Source organism: Lampris incognitus, chromosome 12 (genome assembly GCF_029633865.1).
Source record: "Lampris incognitus isolate fLamInc1 chromosome 12, fLamInc1.hap2, whole genome shotgun sequence".
In the NCBI taxonomy this organism is placed as follows: Eukaryota; Metazoa; Chordata; class Actinopteri; order Lampriformes; family Lampridae; genus Lampris; species Lampris incognitus.
This window is the reverse complement of record NC_079222.1, coordinates 20250024-20266859: the sequence shown is the minus strand read 5'-3', so window position 1 is coordinate 20266859 and position 16836 is coordinate 20250024. Positions and strand designations below refer to the sequence as shown.

Below are 16836 nucleotides of genomic sequence, written 5' to 3'. Positions count from 1 at the left end.
TGTGATATTGGGCTATACAAATAAAATTGACTTGACTTCTAAATCGACGTTTGAGTTTGGATAATTTGCGAGAATACTTATTAGTGGGCATATCTGGCAACTAAAACGTGGACGTTTTTTCTGGGTCAAACTTCCGCCAGCAGAGGTCGCTGAACCGCTGCCATTATGTCGTTGTTTTCCACTGTGTTTAAATAAAGCTTTAGAAAACGCGTGGCTGACAGCAGTGTTTAGCGGCCCTTGTTGTTACGGGAAGTGACTGCATTAGTTCAGACCGTTTATTTCACACGAAGATAGTTGAAAGTATTTAAGTGTTTTTTGGTTATCGCGGTTGTCGAATAATCCCCGGAAAATGGCAGAGAGCGACTGGGACACCGTGACTGTCTTGAGGAAGAAGGGACCGACCGCTGCCCAGGCCAAATCCAAGCAAGTCAGTGTTAAAGCAAACCCCAGCCACGTTAGTTTTTGTCCTGACCTGTTTTTGATTTTGATGGCCCGGCTATCTTGCCCCCAGTGTAGGTCAACTCAAAAGCCACGTTTCAGGCAAGGAGACGGCCAATTTAACAAAATAGCGAAATCTAATAATTTGTCTACACGTGGCTGTAGAGTGGCTCTGGCTATATTAACGTCACTGTGTTTAAGGGAGTAGCTTAACGTTGTTTTGCGCCGGCCTTGCAACGTACACTCGGTAGTTTGGTTTGCCACAGCGGGCACGTTTAAGGTGCACATTGTAAGAACCGAGGATTTTCATGGCGACGCAACTGTTGGGAGAGTTTTCTGGAAATGGTTTCAGGACCCCCTCTCCCCCCCCCTCGTCCCTTCTCGGTATCGCGTCACAGCTAGACAGACAGCAATGTTGCACATAGCCTCGGTTTATGGTCATTTTCTCTCCCAAGCGAGCCAAATTTAAGAGGTAGCTACACAATACAGGGCTTTCTGCACAGCTACAGAAAAGGCAAGTATACACCGTGAGAACTATTTTGATTACATTAAAACCCAAGTGGCAGCAACAGTGATAATATTTCTGTAGTGTTGATTGTTTTTTTTTTCTAAAACTTTTATTTGTAGTGGCAAACGCGGCATAACCAGTGCAGTAAAAAAAGAACATGTGATCAGTCCGAATTGATCGCAGCGTGTGAGCAGATGGACCAAAGGTCTTAGGGCCTCACTCCCTTCTCAAACAGAAGTTATTACCCTGCATGGTGGCTAAATGTTTGACGCAAAAATAGCAACCTGTATTAGCCGAGTGTGCAAGTTAGGCTTTGTATTCTGTTTTCATCCTTTCGTATGGTAGATTATCTCAAAGCGAGTTTTTGGACATTGAGATGAATTTCTTGTTTTTTTGGTGATCCCACCTTTGCGAATGATTCCCATACAAAAAAAAATCGCCATGGTATTGGGAAATGTTCATGTGGTATGACTCTACAGTGCCACAGTTAAAGCAAATTCTTGGGTAATGTGTCACAAAACCTGTGGTACTGTACCATAGATTTACCACACAGTAAATGCCCTGTGGTATTATACCATACATATACCACTCAGTACGTGCCCTATGCTACTTACTGTACCATAGGTTTACCATAAACCACATTTTCTAAGTTGTTGTAGCTCAGACTTTTTATAATCACGAGCTATCTGAACAGGAGGTTCACAAAGCTGTGTACAAACAAGTTTTTACGAAATCTAAAAAATAAACGTGCTGAAGACATGTTTATTTAACCTAGATTTCATATTCTATGACTTTTCAAGGCAGCGTTCAATTTCAAGGGCCGCTGAGTACCCCTGCATGATTGTGTGCCGGCTACAGGCGGGATCTGTTTTAAAATGCTAAAACTCTTTAAGGCAATATCAACATAAAGCAAACTTGTCTTACATGTGCACATAGGAGCAAGCCTGTAGCATTTCAGGCAATGTTGCCATTTGGGAACACAACTGGCAAATATTTCAATATATGTCTCCCTGTTGACATTGCAAATATGATGCTGGTATTAAATCAAATTTGGGTTACACATGCACACATCCACAGAGCAAGGAATGATTAGCAGTCATGTGCATCATGTGCGTAATGCATAGAACACATTCAATGGAGGCCAGTATATAGTATACACTGGGCGTTCGGTGAGGAAACAAGTCAGATAAAGGGAAAGGTTCTGTAATTCACTTCAAGGGCAGGTTAATCTAATGGCATGTTTTAGTTGGAAGGTGCTGTAAAGTGGAGTTTGTTACATGGGCCCCTGCAAAAAATGTTTCGCAATCTAAACTGTATCCTAATGTAAGTGAGTGTCATCTTACTGAATATCATTTAATGAGATTGATGCTGTGAATTTCAAAATGTGTGTAATTGCTTTCCATAGAGGAATGATAGGGCAACTGATATTGGAATGAGAACATGACTACAACACTCAATGACATACAAACTCATGAAAGTAATCTTAGTACTATCTGCAGCATGTACAAACTAGAATTAATGTTAAAAGAAAGCATATGAAAATCCTACTGAAAGGCTTACATTGTCCTGTGTGTAAAACAATGGGCACCAGAGTTGGGCAGTATGACAGTTGGTGCTGTGCATAACTGTAGTCCACTGACTTCTGGTTTCTCCTTTGGCCATAAGAAGGAGCACACATCTACTACATTTTATAGCATATTAAATTGAGTTACTTATATACTTATTTGGGATTGACAATAATTTTGGGTAAATTTGAGAATTTGTTTAGAGGGCGATAGTAAGGGAAGTGAATCCTTACATTAGCAACAATGGATCGGTATTCACCCAAAGCGAAATAAATTTTGCAATGCCAGCAACCACCACTATAGATAGCAGGTGTCAAACCGGAAATTACCAAATTAGAAACTGGAATTCGGTGGACTAAAGTTTATGCAGGGCCAATACTATCTTGGCCTAACTACTAGTTCAGTCAGATTCCACAGTGTTCACAAGTGGCACAATATGCTGCACAGTGGCCACTGTTACAAGCACACACTTTCTTCTTAGAGAGCTGGCATAAGTAGCTTTTAGTCCAGCTTCAGGTTAAACCTCATGAACAGCTCCAGCTGACAAGCATCTTAACTTGGTGTTTGTGTAATATGCTTTTGAGTTTTTCCTAAGGTTTGTGTAGTGGATTATCAAGGTCAGTGGACCGTCACAGCTTTCTTCATTTACACACATACAGTCTTGGCACATGGAAACAATGTCCTTAACCATGTCTAAGGCTCCATTTTTGAACTCCACAGCACTATCAAACCTGCACTTTTTCTGTCCAGTCAAGGCTTTCTTGTGGAAAGTTACTTGAGCATTTTCAATTCCGTGTTCCAGAAGTTCATTCAGTGCTACAAGATGAGTAAGAGAAAGCCTCACTGTTACCCACTTCTGAAAAAAGTGAAGGGTCCTCTCTTGAATGCTTTCTTTGACAGTGTTCCACTACAACACAAAAGACATTGAACAAACTCTTACACATCTGTAGGGACATCACAGATGTTGAACATTTTAGGAATGCTTCTCCATACCAACATGATTTAGTGATTTGATTAGATACATACTGAGTTCCATGGGAAAAAAAACCTAAGTAGATGTCTGTTGTTAGCTTCAAATAAAGATGCTGATGCTACCCAAAGGGGACCCCAGTTGGTTACATTGTTTGCCGTGTGTGTTAACTGATGAACTGGATCACCACCTTGTCGTGGTGGAGAAGCTTGCGTGTACTAATGATCCCAAGAGCTATGCCGTCCGGAGCTTGGCTCCTGGTAGGGTCATCCACAGCGGATAAGTCAAGGGGGAGGTGCCAGACGAAGCGCAGTCCAACAAAGACCTCAATGGCAGAATTGGCGAAAGACAATGCCAGTGAAGGCAGATGAAGGCTGCAACAGAGGGTGGTCCCCAATTTCTTGGATCTCTGCCATTGGACTCTGGCCATCCCCTCCCTAGGACCGTGTGGTGGCGGCAGATGCATCAGCCTCTCTATGTAAAAAGCTATCATGTGCAGGTGTCCTCCTGCAAGGATACCCACCTAGAAAGAGGACAGTTGTACTCGACCCCGAGTGACCGCCGATGAACTGATGAACATTAAAGGAGACATACTCTTTGCTGTAGAGTTTCTTACTTTGATTCACAAAAGTTGTTAACATTAAATCAGAAGAAGAACTGGAGTTGGTCCCCAGGTGCTGCAGCTGCCCGCTGCCCTTATACAATAGGATGGATTAAATGCAGAAGACAAATTCATTGTAAACAATACCAATTCATCGTAACAATACAATGAAAAAATAAAGTGGCTTTCTTCTTTCATATTGCTCACCACTCATTGGTGCTTGCTCAATTTTAATTCTGCTTGACCTGAGTTCCGCTTTTGCTACGGTCGACCATGACATCCTTTTAAATCGCATGGAAAACTATGGTGGCATTAAGGATACTGCTCTTGCCTGTTTTAAATCCTACCTACCTGACAGATCTTTCTCTGTTGTAATGGGAGAATTCTTCTCATCCCCAGCCCCCCTCGCATGTGGTGTACCCCAGGGGTCAATATTTCGTCCATTATTATTTTCCATTTACATTCTCCCCCTGGGTCAGATCATCTGTCGTCATAATATTAATTTTCACTGTTATATGGACAACACCCAGCTTCATGTCTCACTTACTGGTAATGCCACACATGATCTTTCTCGTGTTATGGCTTGTCTCTCCAGTATTAAATGCTGGATGTCACAAAACTTCCTCCGGCTCAATGAGTCCAAATCTGAGGTCCTTTTATTCAGCCCCCTAACCTAACTGGCGACCTGGAAAAGAGTTTAGGGAAATTGTCCTCCAATGTTAAGCACTCTGCCCACAATTTGGGTGTTTTTTTTCTTCTTTTTCTCCAAGCTCTGTTTTGACACACAAATCACCAAGGTAGTACAGTCTTGCTTTCTCCAAATTAGGAACACCGCAAAAGTTAAAAAATTTCAATCTCACATGGACCTTGAATAAGTCATCCATTCATTCATTTCATCCTGTCTGGATTATTGTAACCCCCTGTATTCAGGGCTCAGTCAAAAGTCCATCTCCCACCTCCAGCTCATCCAAAACTCAGCTGCCAGACTTAAAAAATTCCAAGAGATATGACCACATCGCTTCCATTCTTGTAGCGCTTCACTGGCTACCCGTTACGTATAGCATTGATTTTAACTTTTTCTAATTACTTTTAAAGCCCTACGTGGCCTCGCTCCTACATATATTACTGATCTACTCACACCCAAATGGCCTGGTCGCTGCCTGCACTCCTCAGGCAGGTCCTTTTTAACTGCTCCCTCAGCCAGCCTGTTACTATAGGCGACTGAGCATTTTCTGTAAGAGCCCCACAGCTGTGGAACTCCCTACCTGAGGAAATTAGGCTAGCAAACTCACTGCCTTCTTTTAAATCACTTCTTAAAACTTGCTTTTACAGGAAGGCTTTTTTTATATTATAGTAAATCCGTTGTTGCCCAATTCTTTTTATTATTTTTTTTGTATTGTTTATAGCTTATACTTTTGTAATTTAAAATTTTAAATTCTTTATATTTTTCTTTCATTACCTTATTTTAATTGTCTTCATCATAATCCTTGTTTTATCGACTCTAATTCTCTAGGTTTTAATTATACTCTTGTGATTTTATCCTGACCATGTTTTACCTTGTTCTGTGGAGCTGATCTGGTATTATATCATATAGTTTTATTGTATCTTGTTGTTTTATCTTGACTAGGTGCATATTTTATCCTGTTGTGTAAGGCACCTTGTAAAGTTGTTTAGAAAAGTGCGGTATAAATGCAATTTATTATTATTATTATTATTTGGTGGGAGGGGCTTAGTGGAGTGACACAAGGCAGCAGAGAGAGCGAGGCGGAAGGTTCATGTTGCCTACTGCAGCTTTAAGGAATTCTTTCTTTCCCTTGTTTTCCTCTTTAGGCTATCGCAGCAGCTCAGCGACGTGGAGAAGAAGTTGAGACAACTAAGAAATGTAAATTTTTATATTTTAATTTAAACATCTACAATCACCAAAAGTCACCCATTGATTTATTTAAATCCTATAAGAAGGGCATTTGTTGCAGCAAAGTAGAAAATATTACAACTATAATTTGACCCATGTACAAGTTATACATTTTTGTGTTATTACCTTTTGATTTTGGTGATCCTTTGTACCCCACATCTCTGCAATACTGTGAGTAAGTATATTTACTTGTGTCAACAACATTACTTTGGCCCACTTCCTTCCTGCAACATACAGGGTCTGCGGGGCAGAACAGGCAGCACCTGGTGACCAAGAACACAGCTAAACTGGACAGGGAGACGGAGGAGTTGCACCACCATAGGGTTCCTCTGGAGGTTGGCAAGGTCATCCAACAGGGCCGCCAAGACAAAGGCCTGACTCAGAAAGACCTGGCCACTGTGAGTACAATGGCTCCAAAGGTCCTGTATAAAGTGCTGTATATTCCTGTTCAGAAATTGTTGCACTAAAGTCCTGTTTACACACAAATTTGCAATTTGGGATATTGGGCTATACAAATAAATTACGTGTAAGCGAATGCAAACTCCACAACCACTGATTCACACAGTGATGCAGGGCTCAAAAAGTCTGCCTTGCTGGGAAACTCCCAACAGAGGGAAGAAAACAAGAATCCCTCTTTTTCTTCATCAAACCAGCTCTTATAAACTTTTCCTGCCTCATTGCATCATAATTATTTCAGTAATTGTTTCTTCTACCATTGTCATTACTGGGCAGCCAGCCCACTAATCCTCCATCATTGAAATGTGAAAATTAATCTTCACATTTTTACTGAAAAGGAAATTATACATGTGCAACAAAATTATTTTACTCCGCCATAGAATTACAAAGCAATATTAATCAGTTCATCTGGACACAACATTAATCGACAGAAACGTTTCATCACATCTAAGTGACCTCTTCAGTCTAAACTGACTGCAGGTATCCCCACCCTTATAAACAATGCAGTTGCATAATGATTGAAACCAACAATCAGTTTCATATGCAAATAGGCATGACCATTAACCACAATTTCAATGGCCATGTGTACTTTTCACAGAGGATTTGGGAATGTTTTCAATCACGGCATTGTAAGATGGTGACAGATGTACTCTTAGGACCCCCTTCGGTTCAGGGATGGTCATTTCCTGTTCATATAGATAGCCTCTTTGACTCCCCATTCAAGGGTGTGCACATCCTCAGCCTTGATAGAGTGGCCACAGGCCTGTAGATCGGTGTAGACTGCGGAGTTCTGGCCTGATGCCCTTCTGTGTAATGCCGTCCTCTTGGCCAGAGTCTGTTTAGTTTCTCTAGCGTACAAGTCACGGCAATCCTCCTGGCACAGCATACACTATATTGCTCTGTTTGTGCTGGGGTACCCGATCCTTGGGGTGGACCAATTTCTGGCGCAGCGTGTTTTGAAATTTGAAAGCAGCTGAGACACGGTGTTTGAAAAATACACGTCTCAACTTTTCTGACACTCCCGCCACATACGGAATCACCACTGGTTTACACTTAGGCAGCTGTTGTCCTTCTCCTCTCTTCGACTGGCTGGTGCACTGTTTGGGCGTCTTCCTGGCTTCGACAAATACCCAGTTAGGATAACCACACTTAACAAGGGCCTGTATAATGTAGGATTTCTCCCCCTTCCCCAGGAAGGGGGAGAAATTATGACATCCTTGATAAGGAGGAATGCTGGTTTGAACGGGGAGTCAAAGAGGCCATCTGTGTGAAGCGGTAACTACCATCCCTGAACTTGGGGGGGGGGGGGGGTTAAGCGTACATCTGTTGCCATCTTACAATGCTTTGACTGCAACTATTCCCCGATCCCAAACTCTGTGAATAGTACACATTGCCGTTGAAACTCTAGTTAATGCTCACCGCAATTTGCACATGAAACTGACTGATCGTTGGTTTCGATCGTTATGCCACTGTATTGTTTATAAGGGTGGGGATACCTGCAGTCAGTTTAGACTGAAGAGGTCACTTAGATGAGTGATGGTATGTTTCTCAATAAACGTTGTATCCAGATGAACTGATTCAACTTTGATGTCTGAAGTGATTAGCACTCCACACGTGCTGTTTCAAATTCAGAATTAATTCTCTAAATATTGTTTAACATAGTTGAAAATTTCATTGAGATTTAAGGTGACTCATCATGGGAGGGAACTGTTCATATTTTCATACCGCATGTTTTGTTTTTGTTTTTTTTTATGAAAGGACAATGTTGTTGTCAGACAAAAACCATACATCTGCATGGAAAAGTACCCCTTTAAGGCTTATCAACGCCTCAGTGTTCCTAGACAAATTAAAAGTGTTTTACAAAGCATTTGAAAATGTAATGTTTGGTTATAGAATGGTGAAATGGTAATTATTTTTTTTCCATTTCACGCAGTGTTAGCTCCTTTGCAGATATGTGGTTTTCAGTGATAATTCCCACAATGAAACTGACTATAATGTGGTGTTACGGGAGGCTGTTATCTTTATCCACCAGTCTAAACGCAGCAGATAACACCAGCTTGGACAGCGTAGTGAATGGAGTGCATCAGATACGTGCTGCAGTAGTAAACAGAGGGGGCTTGCATGCTGATGACAAGCGCATGTACATGGAGCTCGAGGCAGAACCTTATGTCTTGGTAGCAGGCAGATGTAACCAGTAAAACAGAGGAGCATTTTCAGTTTGACACTGGTGACAAGCTATCATACATAATTCAGATAGTTTAAATTAGTTGTTGCTTTTATAATACGGCTACCAAGTATGACAACATGAAAGATAGATGCATTCCAATTTATAGTTCTTATTACTGATTTAAAAGCACAATTTTTGAAAGAAAATAAGCCTTCCTGGCTGCTGGCATATAGTGCAAAGTCTATGCATGCAGACAGCCAGGAGGGCTTATTTTCAAAACTTACACTATTGATTTCATTATTGGCTATTTATTTCGGCCTATATTTAATTTGTATGCAGACAAAGCAAGAGAGGCAAGATTGAGATGGCTTGGCCATGTGTGGAGTAGAGATGCTGGGTATATTGGGAGAAGCATACTGAATATGGAGCTGCCAGGAAAGAGGAAAAGAGGAAGGTCAAAGAGGAGGTTTATGGATGTGGTGAGGAAAGACATGCAGGTGGCTGGTGTAACAGAGGAAGACGCAGAAGACAGGAAGAAATGGAAACGGATGATCCGCTGTAACGACCCCTAACGGGAGCAGCTGAAAGTAGTAGCAGATTTAATTTGTATGCACCCATTTATTGTGGAACCACTGACAAACTGTCTGGTGTAATTAGGATGACTTTGAAAACCGCTTTAAGGATGTGTCTTTATGCATGTCCAGTAATTCAGGTTAGAAAATCAAAATGCGTTGATGCTTGTAGGATTGCATATTTTGTAAAGTGGTTGGGGTGACAAGGATGTTGCTGCATATTCTCGGGTCCCTGAGTTTCTGCCGCCATTAGCTCTGGAGAGAGAGTTTGCAGTTGGGGCCACTTATGGCCATAAACTCTCATTTCAAGACTTGCATCTGTTTAGTTTCTGAATTGTGGTACTGTGGAGGCAGTGGTTAGTGTAGGCCTAAGTCTGCTTTCTTCCTGCTTGTGTCCATTATTTGACAGTCCATTTCATTGCCCATTTTTGTTTGATGATAGGTGTTTTTTTTTTTTCATTGACCCTCTCGTTACATAGCTCTATGTGTCCTTTTTTTATTAGGTTTAGCAGGTTATTCTTTTTTTCCAAGATATGCACTGCTCAATGATTAGGCTACCATGGAGGTTGACATTAACCTTAAATGTTTACATTTAGGGGGGCGTCCGGGTAGTGTAGCAGTCTATTTCATTGCCTACCAACGTGGTGATTGCCAGTTCGAATCACGTGTTACCTCCGGCTTGATTGGACGTCCCTACAGACACAATTGGCCGTGTCCGCGGGTGGGAAGCCAGGTGTGGGTATGTGTCCTGGTTGCTGCGCTAGCGCCTCCTCTGGTCAGTCGGGGTGCCTGTTCGGGTGGGAGGGGGAACTGGGGGGAATAGCGTCATCCTCCCACGTGCTACGTCCCCCTGGGGAAACTCCTCACTGGCAGGTGAAAAGAAGTGTCTGGCGACTCCACATGTATCGGAGGAGGCATGTGGTAGTCTGCAGCCCTTCCCGGATCAGCAGAGAGGGTGGAGCAGAGATCACGACAGCTAAGAAGAGTGGGGTAATTGGCCAAATACAATTGGGGGGAAAAGGGGGAAATTTTAAAAAAAAAAGTTTATATTTTGTAACAGTTGATTGATCTAGTGGATTTTTTTTTTCTTTAGAGGTGGAGTGATACTGAATTGTGCCGGTATGAGATGTCCTAGCCGTTATATACAGTTATTATATACAGCTATTATATACAGCTATCAAACAGTCAGGTTTGTGTGATTTGATAAACCCATTTTGTAAATCTGTTTACAGTGTAGTTGTATGGGGCTTTAAATATAATTTCATTATGCAGTGTGTTTCAGCATCAGTTTCTGATTTATTTTGTTGCTTTGGAGATTGAGTCCATCATGATTCCATTATAGAATCTGTTTAACACTAGCTAACTTCAGTATGCTAAAAATAATCATAACTGTGTCAAAAATGTTTTCTTTTGTTTTCCCAGAAAATCAACGAGAAACCTCAGGTCATTGCCGACTATGAGTGTGGGAAAGCGATTCCTAACAACCAGGTCATGGGCAAGATAGAGAGAGCAATTGGTGAGATCACTTTGTGCTTTCTGTCACTCAAATCAGTGTCATATAACCTCACCTTAAATGTGGTCTACAGTAGGGTTGGGCAATGTGTCAAATTTTTTCTACCAGCCAGCTGTGTGTGTGTGTGTGTGTGTGTGTGTGTGTGTGTGTGTGTGTGTGTGTGTGTGTGTGTGTGTGTGTGTTATATATATATATATATATATATATATATATATATATATATATATACAGTGCATCCGGAAAGTATTCACACCCCTTCACTTTCCCCACATTTTGTTATGTTACAGCCTTATTCCAAATGGATTAAATTCCTTTTTTCTCATCAATCTACACACAATACCCCATAATGACAAAGTGAAAAAGGTTTTGTAACTTTTGCAAATTTATTAAAAATAAAAAACTGAAATATTGCATGTACATAAGTATTCACACCCTCTGCTATGACACTCAAAATTGAGCTCAGGTTCATCCTGTTTCCACTGATCATCCTTGAAATGTTTCTACATCTTGATTGGAGTCCACCTGTAGTAAATTCAATTGATTGGACATGATTTGGAGAGGCACACACCTGTCTATATAAGGTCCCACTGTTGACAGTGCATGTCAGAGCAGAAACCAAGCCATGAAGTCAAAGGAATTGTCTGTGGACCTCCGAGACAGGATTGTATCGAGGCACAGATCTGGGGAAGGGTACAAAAAAATTTCTACAGCTTTGAAGGTCCTGAAGAGCACAGTGGTCTCCATCATTCATAAATGGAAGAAGTTTGGATCCATCAGGACTCTTCCTAGAGCTGGCCGCCCAGCCAAACTGAGCAATCGGGGGAGAAGGGCCTTGTCGGGGAGGGGACCAAGAACCCGATGATCACTCTGACAGAGCTCCAGTGTTCCTCTGTGGAGATGGGAGAACCTTCCAGAAGGACAACCATCTCTGCGGCACTCCACCAATCAGGCCTTTATGGTAGAGTGGCCAGACGGAAGCCTCTGCTCAGTAAAAGGCACATGACAGCCCGCTTCGAGTTTGCCAGAAAGCACCTAAAGGGCTCTCGGACCATGAGAAACAAGATTCTCTGGTCTGATGAAACCAAGATTGAACTCTTTGGCCTGAATGCCAAATGTCACGTGTGGAGGAAACCAGGCACCTCTCATCACCTTGCTAATACCATCCCTACAGTGAAGCATGGTGGTGGCAGCATCATGCTGTGGGGATGTTTTTCAGCGGCAGGAACTGGGAGACTAGTCAGGATTGAGGGAAAGATGAGTGGAGCAAAGTACAGAGAGATCCTTGATAAAAACTTGCTCCAGAGCGCTCAGGACCTCAGACTGGGGCGAAGATTTACCTTTCAACACGACTACGACCCTAAGCACACAGCCAAGACAACGAAGGAGTGGCTTCGGGACAAGTCTGTGAATGTCCTTGAGTGACCCAGCCAGAGCCCAGACTTGAACCCAATTGATCATCTCTGGAAAGACCTGAAAATAGCTGTGCAGCGACGCTCCCCATCTAACCTTACAGAGCTCGAGAGGATCTGCAGAAAAGAATGGGAGAAATACCCCAAAGATAGGTGTGCCAAGCTTGGAGCTTCATACCCAAGAAGGCTTAAGGCTGTAATCGCTGCCAAGGGTGCCTCAACCAAGTACTGAGTAAAGGGTGTGAATACTTATGTACATGCAATATTTCAGTTTTTTATTTTTAATAAATTTGTAAAAAATTCTACAAAACCTTTTTCGCTTTGTCATTATGGGGTATTGTATGTAGATTGATGAGAAAAAAAAGGAATTTAATCCATTTTGGAATAAGGCTGTAAAATAACAAAATATGGGGAAAGTGAAGGGGTGTGAATAATTTCCAGATGCACTGTGTATATATATATATATATATATATATATATATATGTATATGTATATATATGTATATGTATATATATATATACACACACACACACACACACACACACACACACACACACACACACACACAAACACAGACACACGCGCTGCTAATGCAGTGACCAGGACACATACCCACATTTGGCTTCCCACCCACAGACTTTGCCAATTGTGTCTGTAGGGATGCCCGACCAAGCTTGAGGCCACACGGGGATTCAAACCGGGATCCCCGTGTTGGTAGGCAACTGAATAGACTGCCATGCTACCCGGACGCCCCGCTTCTAGACTTCTCTATCACAGTGCATCCGCACATGCATAGTTGACTTTTGATACCAGGGTGGTTCCCTATTTTGTACATTCTGTCTTTTGTGTTAACAGTGTCTTAATTGAGATATGCAGATGTGGGTGAATCTGTAATTCTGTGCAGTTAAGATGTCAGTAAACTCATGGCCTGGTCTGGAGTTTAGTTACTTTTGAAGGAGAGAACATAAGGCAATGCTGTTGTAAATCTCTGTAAGCATGATTGGATCCAAGTGGCTTAGTTGGCTACCACACTTGACAATCACTAAGAATCCCTGTGAGCTAATGGGACAGCTTACACTGCTGGCTGGAAACAGCCTGCTCAGCAGCAGCAGGTAAAAAAAAAAGAAGAAAAAAAAAAGAATGCCTACAAGCAGCCCTTTGCTGCCAAATTGTTATAACCAATGAGAGTGACAACATGAATATTTCGTTGGGGTTATCAAGTGGGCACCTTCCATCCTAGATATTAAGTTGATTTAGGCCCACAACACCTTCAGAAAGCTCAACAGTGAGTTATGGTGTCCCAGAACCATACACTATTATCTCTTTCTCCAAGTACAGAACCATATCAGGTCTTAGGGCTTGTGTCTATTTTTTTTCCTGAGCCCGAGTGTCTTTTTTTCAATTGTTACCAATGAAGAGAGAGCGTATGAAGGTGCCTTGAGAAAAAGCGCTGCACCCAGCATCTTTTTCTCAGAGCGCTCCGACGGTCTTGTGCGGCCGCTCCGAGCACTTCTAGTTGAAAATCTCTGAACTTTTCAGGAAGGTGCTGGTGTCGTTACTGTCGCTCCTTTTCAGGCAACCAGTCGTGTTAGATGGGGTGGGACTCATCGCCCTGGTAAACAAGAAAATTGAGGCAATGATAGTCACCATATTGTTGTCTCTGACGTATTGTGTCATGCATCCACATTCTCCTTGCTCTGTCAAACTGAGCAGTGACAACATGCAACACCATCAGTAAAGTAAATATTTCACTCAATGTCGTCACTATTTTGGGTGGCTTACAGTTACTTCCGTTGTAAAGCTGCGAGGTTTACTTTGAGTGGCCTGCCATCTGGTGACGTAGTGGCACTATTTGATAGTGTACAAAGCTCATCCATGAAAAGAATGAGGGCAAGCATCCTCCGGTTGGTGCTAATGGTAAAAAAACAATGTCAAACAAATAATAGTAAGAATAAAAAGATAGATAATAAAAAGCAAAGGGGTGATGCTAGATTATCATAAAATGGCATGGTGGTAGGTTGTCATAGAAACAAAACCCATACACAGCGTTTTTTTTTTCTTTTTGCCAGAGAAAAACACTATAAGGACACATGCCCTTAAAGGGAAATTTTGCCGATTTTCAACCTCAAGTCCATATATTAATCTTAGGTCGTTATAATGTACGCAATACTTGTCAATATTGTCTGCATTGCCGTAGCCCACTATAGGATTCAGGAATCAGGAACACTTTATTAAATATCCTTTCCCCCAGCCCACAGCAGTGCAACATAAAGACAAAAACACATATCTAAAAACTATAAGAACACATATATCAAACTACAAAAAAAAAAAAAAAATCACCGTCCGAGAGAGCGAATGCCAGGATGACTGTCGGAACTGCCGATCTGCATCGTGGGCTAGTAGTTAGCTTAGCCTGCCCCGCGTCCATGTCCTGTAGCAACCTGGCTTACCTCCGGCACCAGTGACGTCAGTGGAGAATGTCAGCTCTGTTCGCAAAAGAACGTCGATTTCTCTTGTCAAAATGATTTGCCTTGCAGCGGTTATAGTTTCAAAAGACTAGACAGATCTAGCACATACTGGACATGCAGATTAGCGGCAAATACTGTAGTAGTTCCTACCATAAACGATGCCGACGGTGGCGGCGATCTGGTAGCTTTATACCCATGACCTACTGGGGAGCCTTCGGCTTCCTCATCTCTATACCCTCCCCACTTGCCCACTGACCAGGTTTTGCCAGTGAAACTGTTGTTGCACATCAATCCGCTTCCTCTTACTGTCGAGTCAGTATAGTGTCATTAGTATTGATGCATTATCTAATTTTCCAATAAAACCTGTTTCAGATACATTGTCTAATTTTACCAATAAAACCGGTTTCATTCAGGACAAAAAAGCAATTATAAAGTCCTAGTGGTAGCGTTAAACAACTGCACATGGAGGAAGTTGAAATTTAGATTTTTTTAAGTTTCCTATTGTACTTGTTTGAAAAATGTGGGTGCAGAGAACCTGATCAAACTGTCAGCCTTGAAATCTAAAGTTCAGGCCCAGTCTGGATTTTATTCTACTGAAGGACCTAAACACAAACATCAACAAAATGGTCTATAGATGATGGTCTACAGATGGCTTCATGTTTAAGGACTTATGTCCCCAAATGAAATGGCCATACATTTCCTCTCTTGCAGTGCTTTAGTACAGACATACTAACAACTGTATTGGGGTGTAATTATGGATGTTTCAAAGATGTTTCAAACTTCAAACTGCAGTTAATATTCAAACTGCAATTAATAGTAATAAGGGTATTCCTAGTATATTGATTGAACTCTAGAAAATAAATATGTGATTTTAGAATTTTATAATTGTGTTAAATTCTGATTTATTTAGTTGGCTTGAGTTAAAATTGAACTGTTACATCAACTGTTTTTGTTACGAACAGGGTTAAAGCTGCGTGGGAGAGATATTGGCCTACCCCTGGAGCCAAAATCCAAGCAGAAATGAAGATAAAGCCTCGAAATCAGCCCCCCCCCCCATCCCACCCCTTTATGAATTTAGGCTGAATCCAAATGTCTGCAGTCCAGGCTAGCGGACTTTGGTGTTAACGTACTGGGACAATGAAGTGCTCAGCATCATGTCACGTTTGCAAGGAGTGCAAGTTTGTGAGGTTATGAACTGTGCAAAATGCACAGGGTGCTTCTATGCACCCTATGTATTGCCTTTGTGCACTACCTGTTGACACCTAGTTGAACCTAGTTTTTTGGCTCTTGCTTGTGTTGTAATCCCCTGACTAGATCCTTGCTTGTATTGTATTAACTCTCACGTGTATGTCGCTTTGGATAAATTGTAACATTGCAACTTCAGACCATGCCAAGATCTGCCACCGGAAGCAACAAACATGTAGACAGTGATTGCTGCTGCGCTGGTTTAGATTATCGTGTATTTAGCAAAAGCATGCACTCGGAGGCCAAGGTTTAGACCGTAGTAGGCCCATTTTGTTTGTGCAATATCAGACTTGATGAATTGTAGAATTGGGGAGCCTTAGTCAATCGGGACTTCACAGGTGTGTGCCCATTAAGTCTGCTAGTCTGCTAGTGCAGGAAAACTAGGACGTTTGGATTCAGCCAAACTCTTCATCCCTTTCCCATATACCCCAAGAAACCCCAAAACTTTTTCCTATCTCCTGTCTCCCCTCCTCTACCTGGGCTGATCACACCTGTGTCCTGTTTGCGGACCTGGTGCTCCACTGCTTTAAAAGCTGCATACTGACAAGTCATCTGAAATTATTTCTTTACCACAAATGAATGAGTACATTTCAGATCATTGCAACTGAAAGTGCTGTATTATATTATTTTTTTTTGTTGCCTTGACATGATACATTCATTTTTTTTAAAATGGCTTTAAAACAAAAGAAGAACTTCTCCATAACCAGTTGTTACTTTTCAGTTTTAAAAACTCATTGAGAAAGTTTTGATCACATTCTTATCACAGATTCAAGATATTGAATGAAGTTCACTGCAATATTGAAATGTATTGTGTTTTTATTTTTAAATAAAGTCTGGCAAGATGTGCGTTTCTCTGTGTCTGTGTGTGCATGTGTGTGTGGTCTGCAGAAAAGAAGCAATTTTTTTCCCTGAAAATTATTGTATGGCAATCTGGTTTCATCACAGTAGTATACCCAAAAATGTGATTGTGTAATGCAAAACGTTATTTCACAAAAGCAGTTAAGTTAAACG

General features: G+C 41.6%; 1 protein-coding gene across 1 annotated transcript; it reads left to right on the top strand.

Annotated features, from left to right (window-relative positions):
• The first annotated feature begins 207 nt into the window (after window positions 1–207).
• LOC130121759 (endothelial differentiation-related factor 1 homolog) lies at window positions 208–16673 on the top strand. Its single transcript, XM_056290637.1, has 5 exons — window positions 208–427; window positions 5913–5964; window positions 6232–6392; window positions 10612–10705; window positions 15543–16673. Exons 1-5 carry the CDS (start codon window positions 350–352, stop codon window positions 15602–15604), a joined length of 447 nt encoding a protein of 148 aa, XP_056146612.1. The 5' UTR covers window positions 208–349; the 3' UTR covers window positions 15605–16673.
• Window positions 16674–16836: the final 163 nt, after the last annotated feature.

Bases quoted from the DNA above. Each gene is read 5' to 3' on its own strand.
- LOC130121759 (XM_056290637.1), top strand. From the start codon at position 350: ATGGCAGAGAGCGACTGGGACACCGTGACTGTCTTGAGGAAGAAGGGA. The intron at 428-5,912 runs GTCAGTGTTAAA...TTTCCTCTTTAG, and splicing joins CCCAGGCCAAATCCAAGCAA to GCTATCGCAGCAGCTCAGCG. The intron at 10,706-15,542 runs GTGAGATCACTT...TGTTACGAACAG, and splicing joins CAAGATAGAGAGAGCAATTG to GGTTAAAGCTGCGTGGGAGA.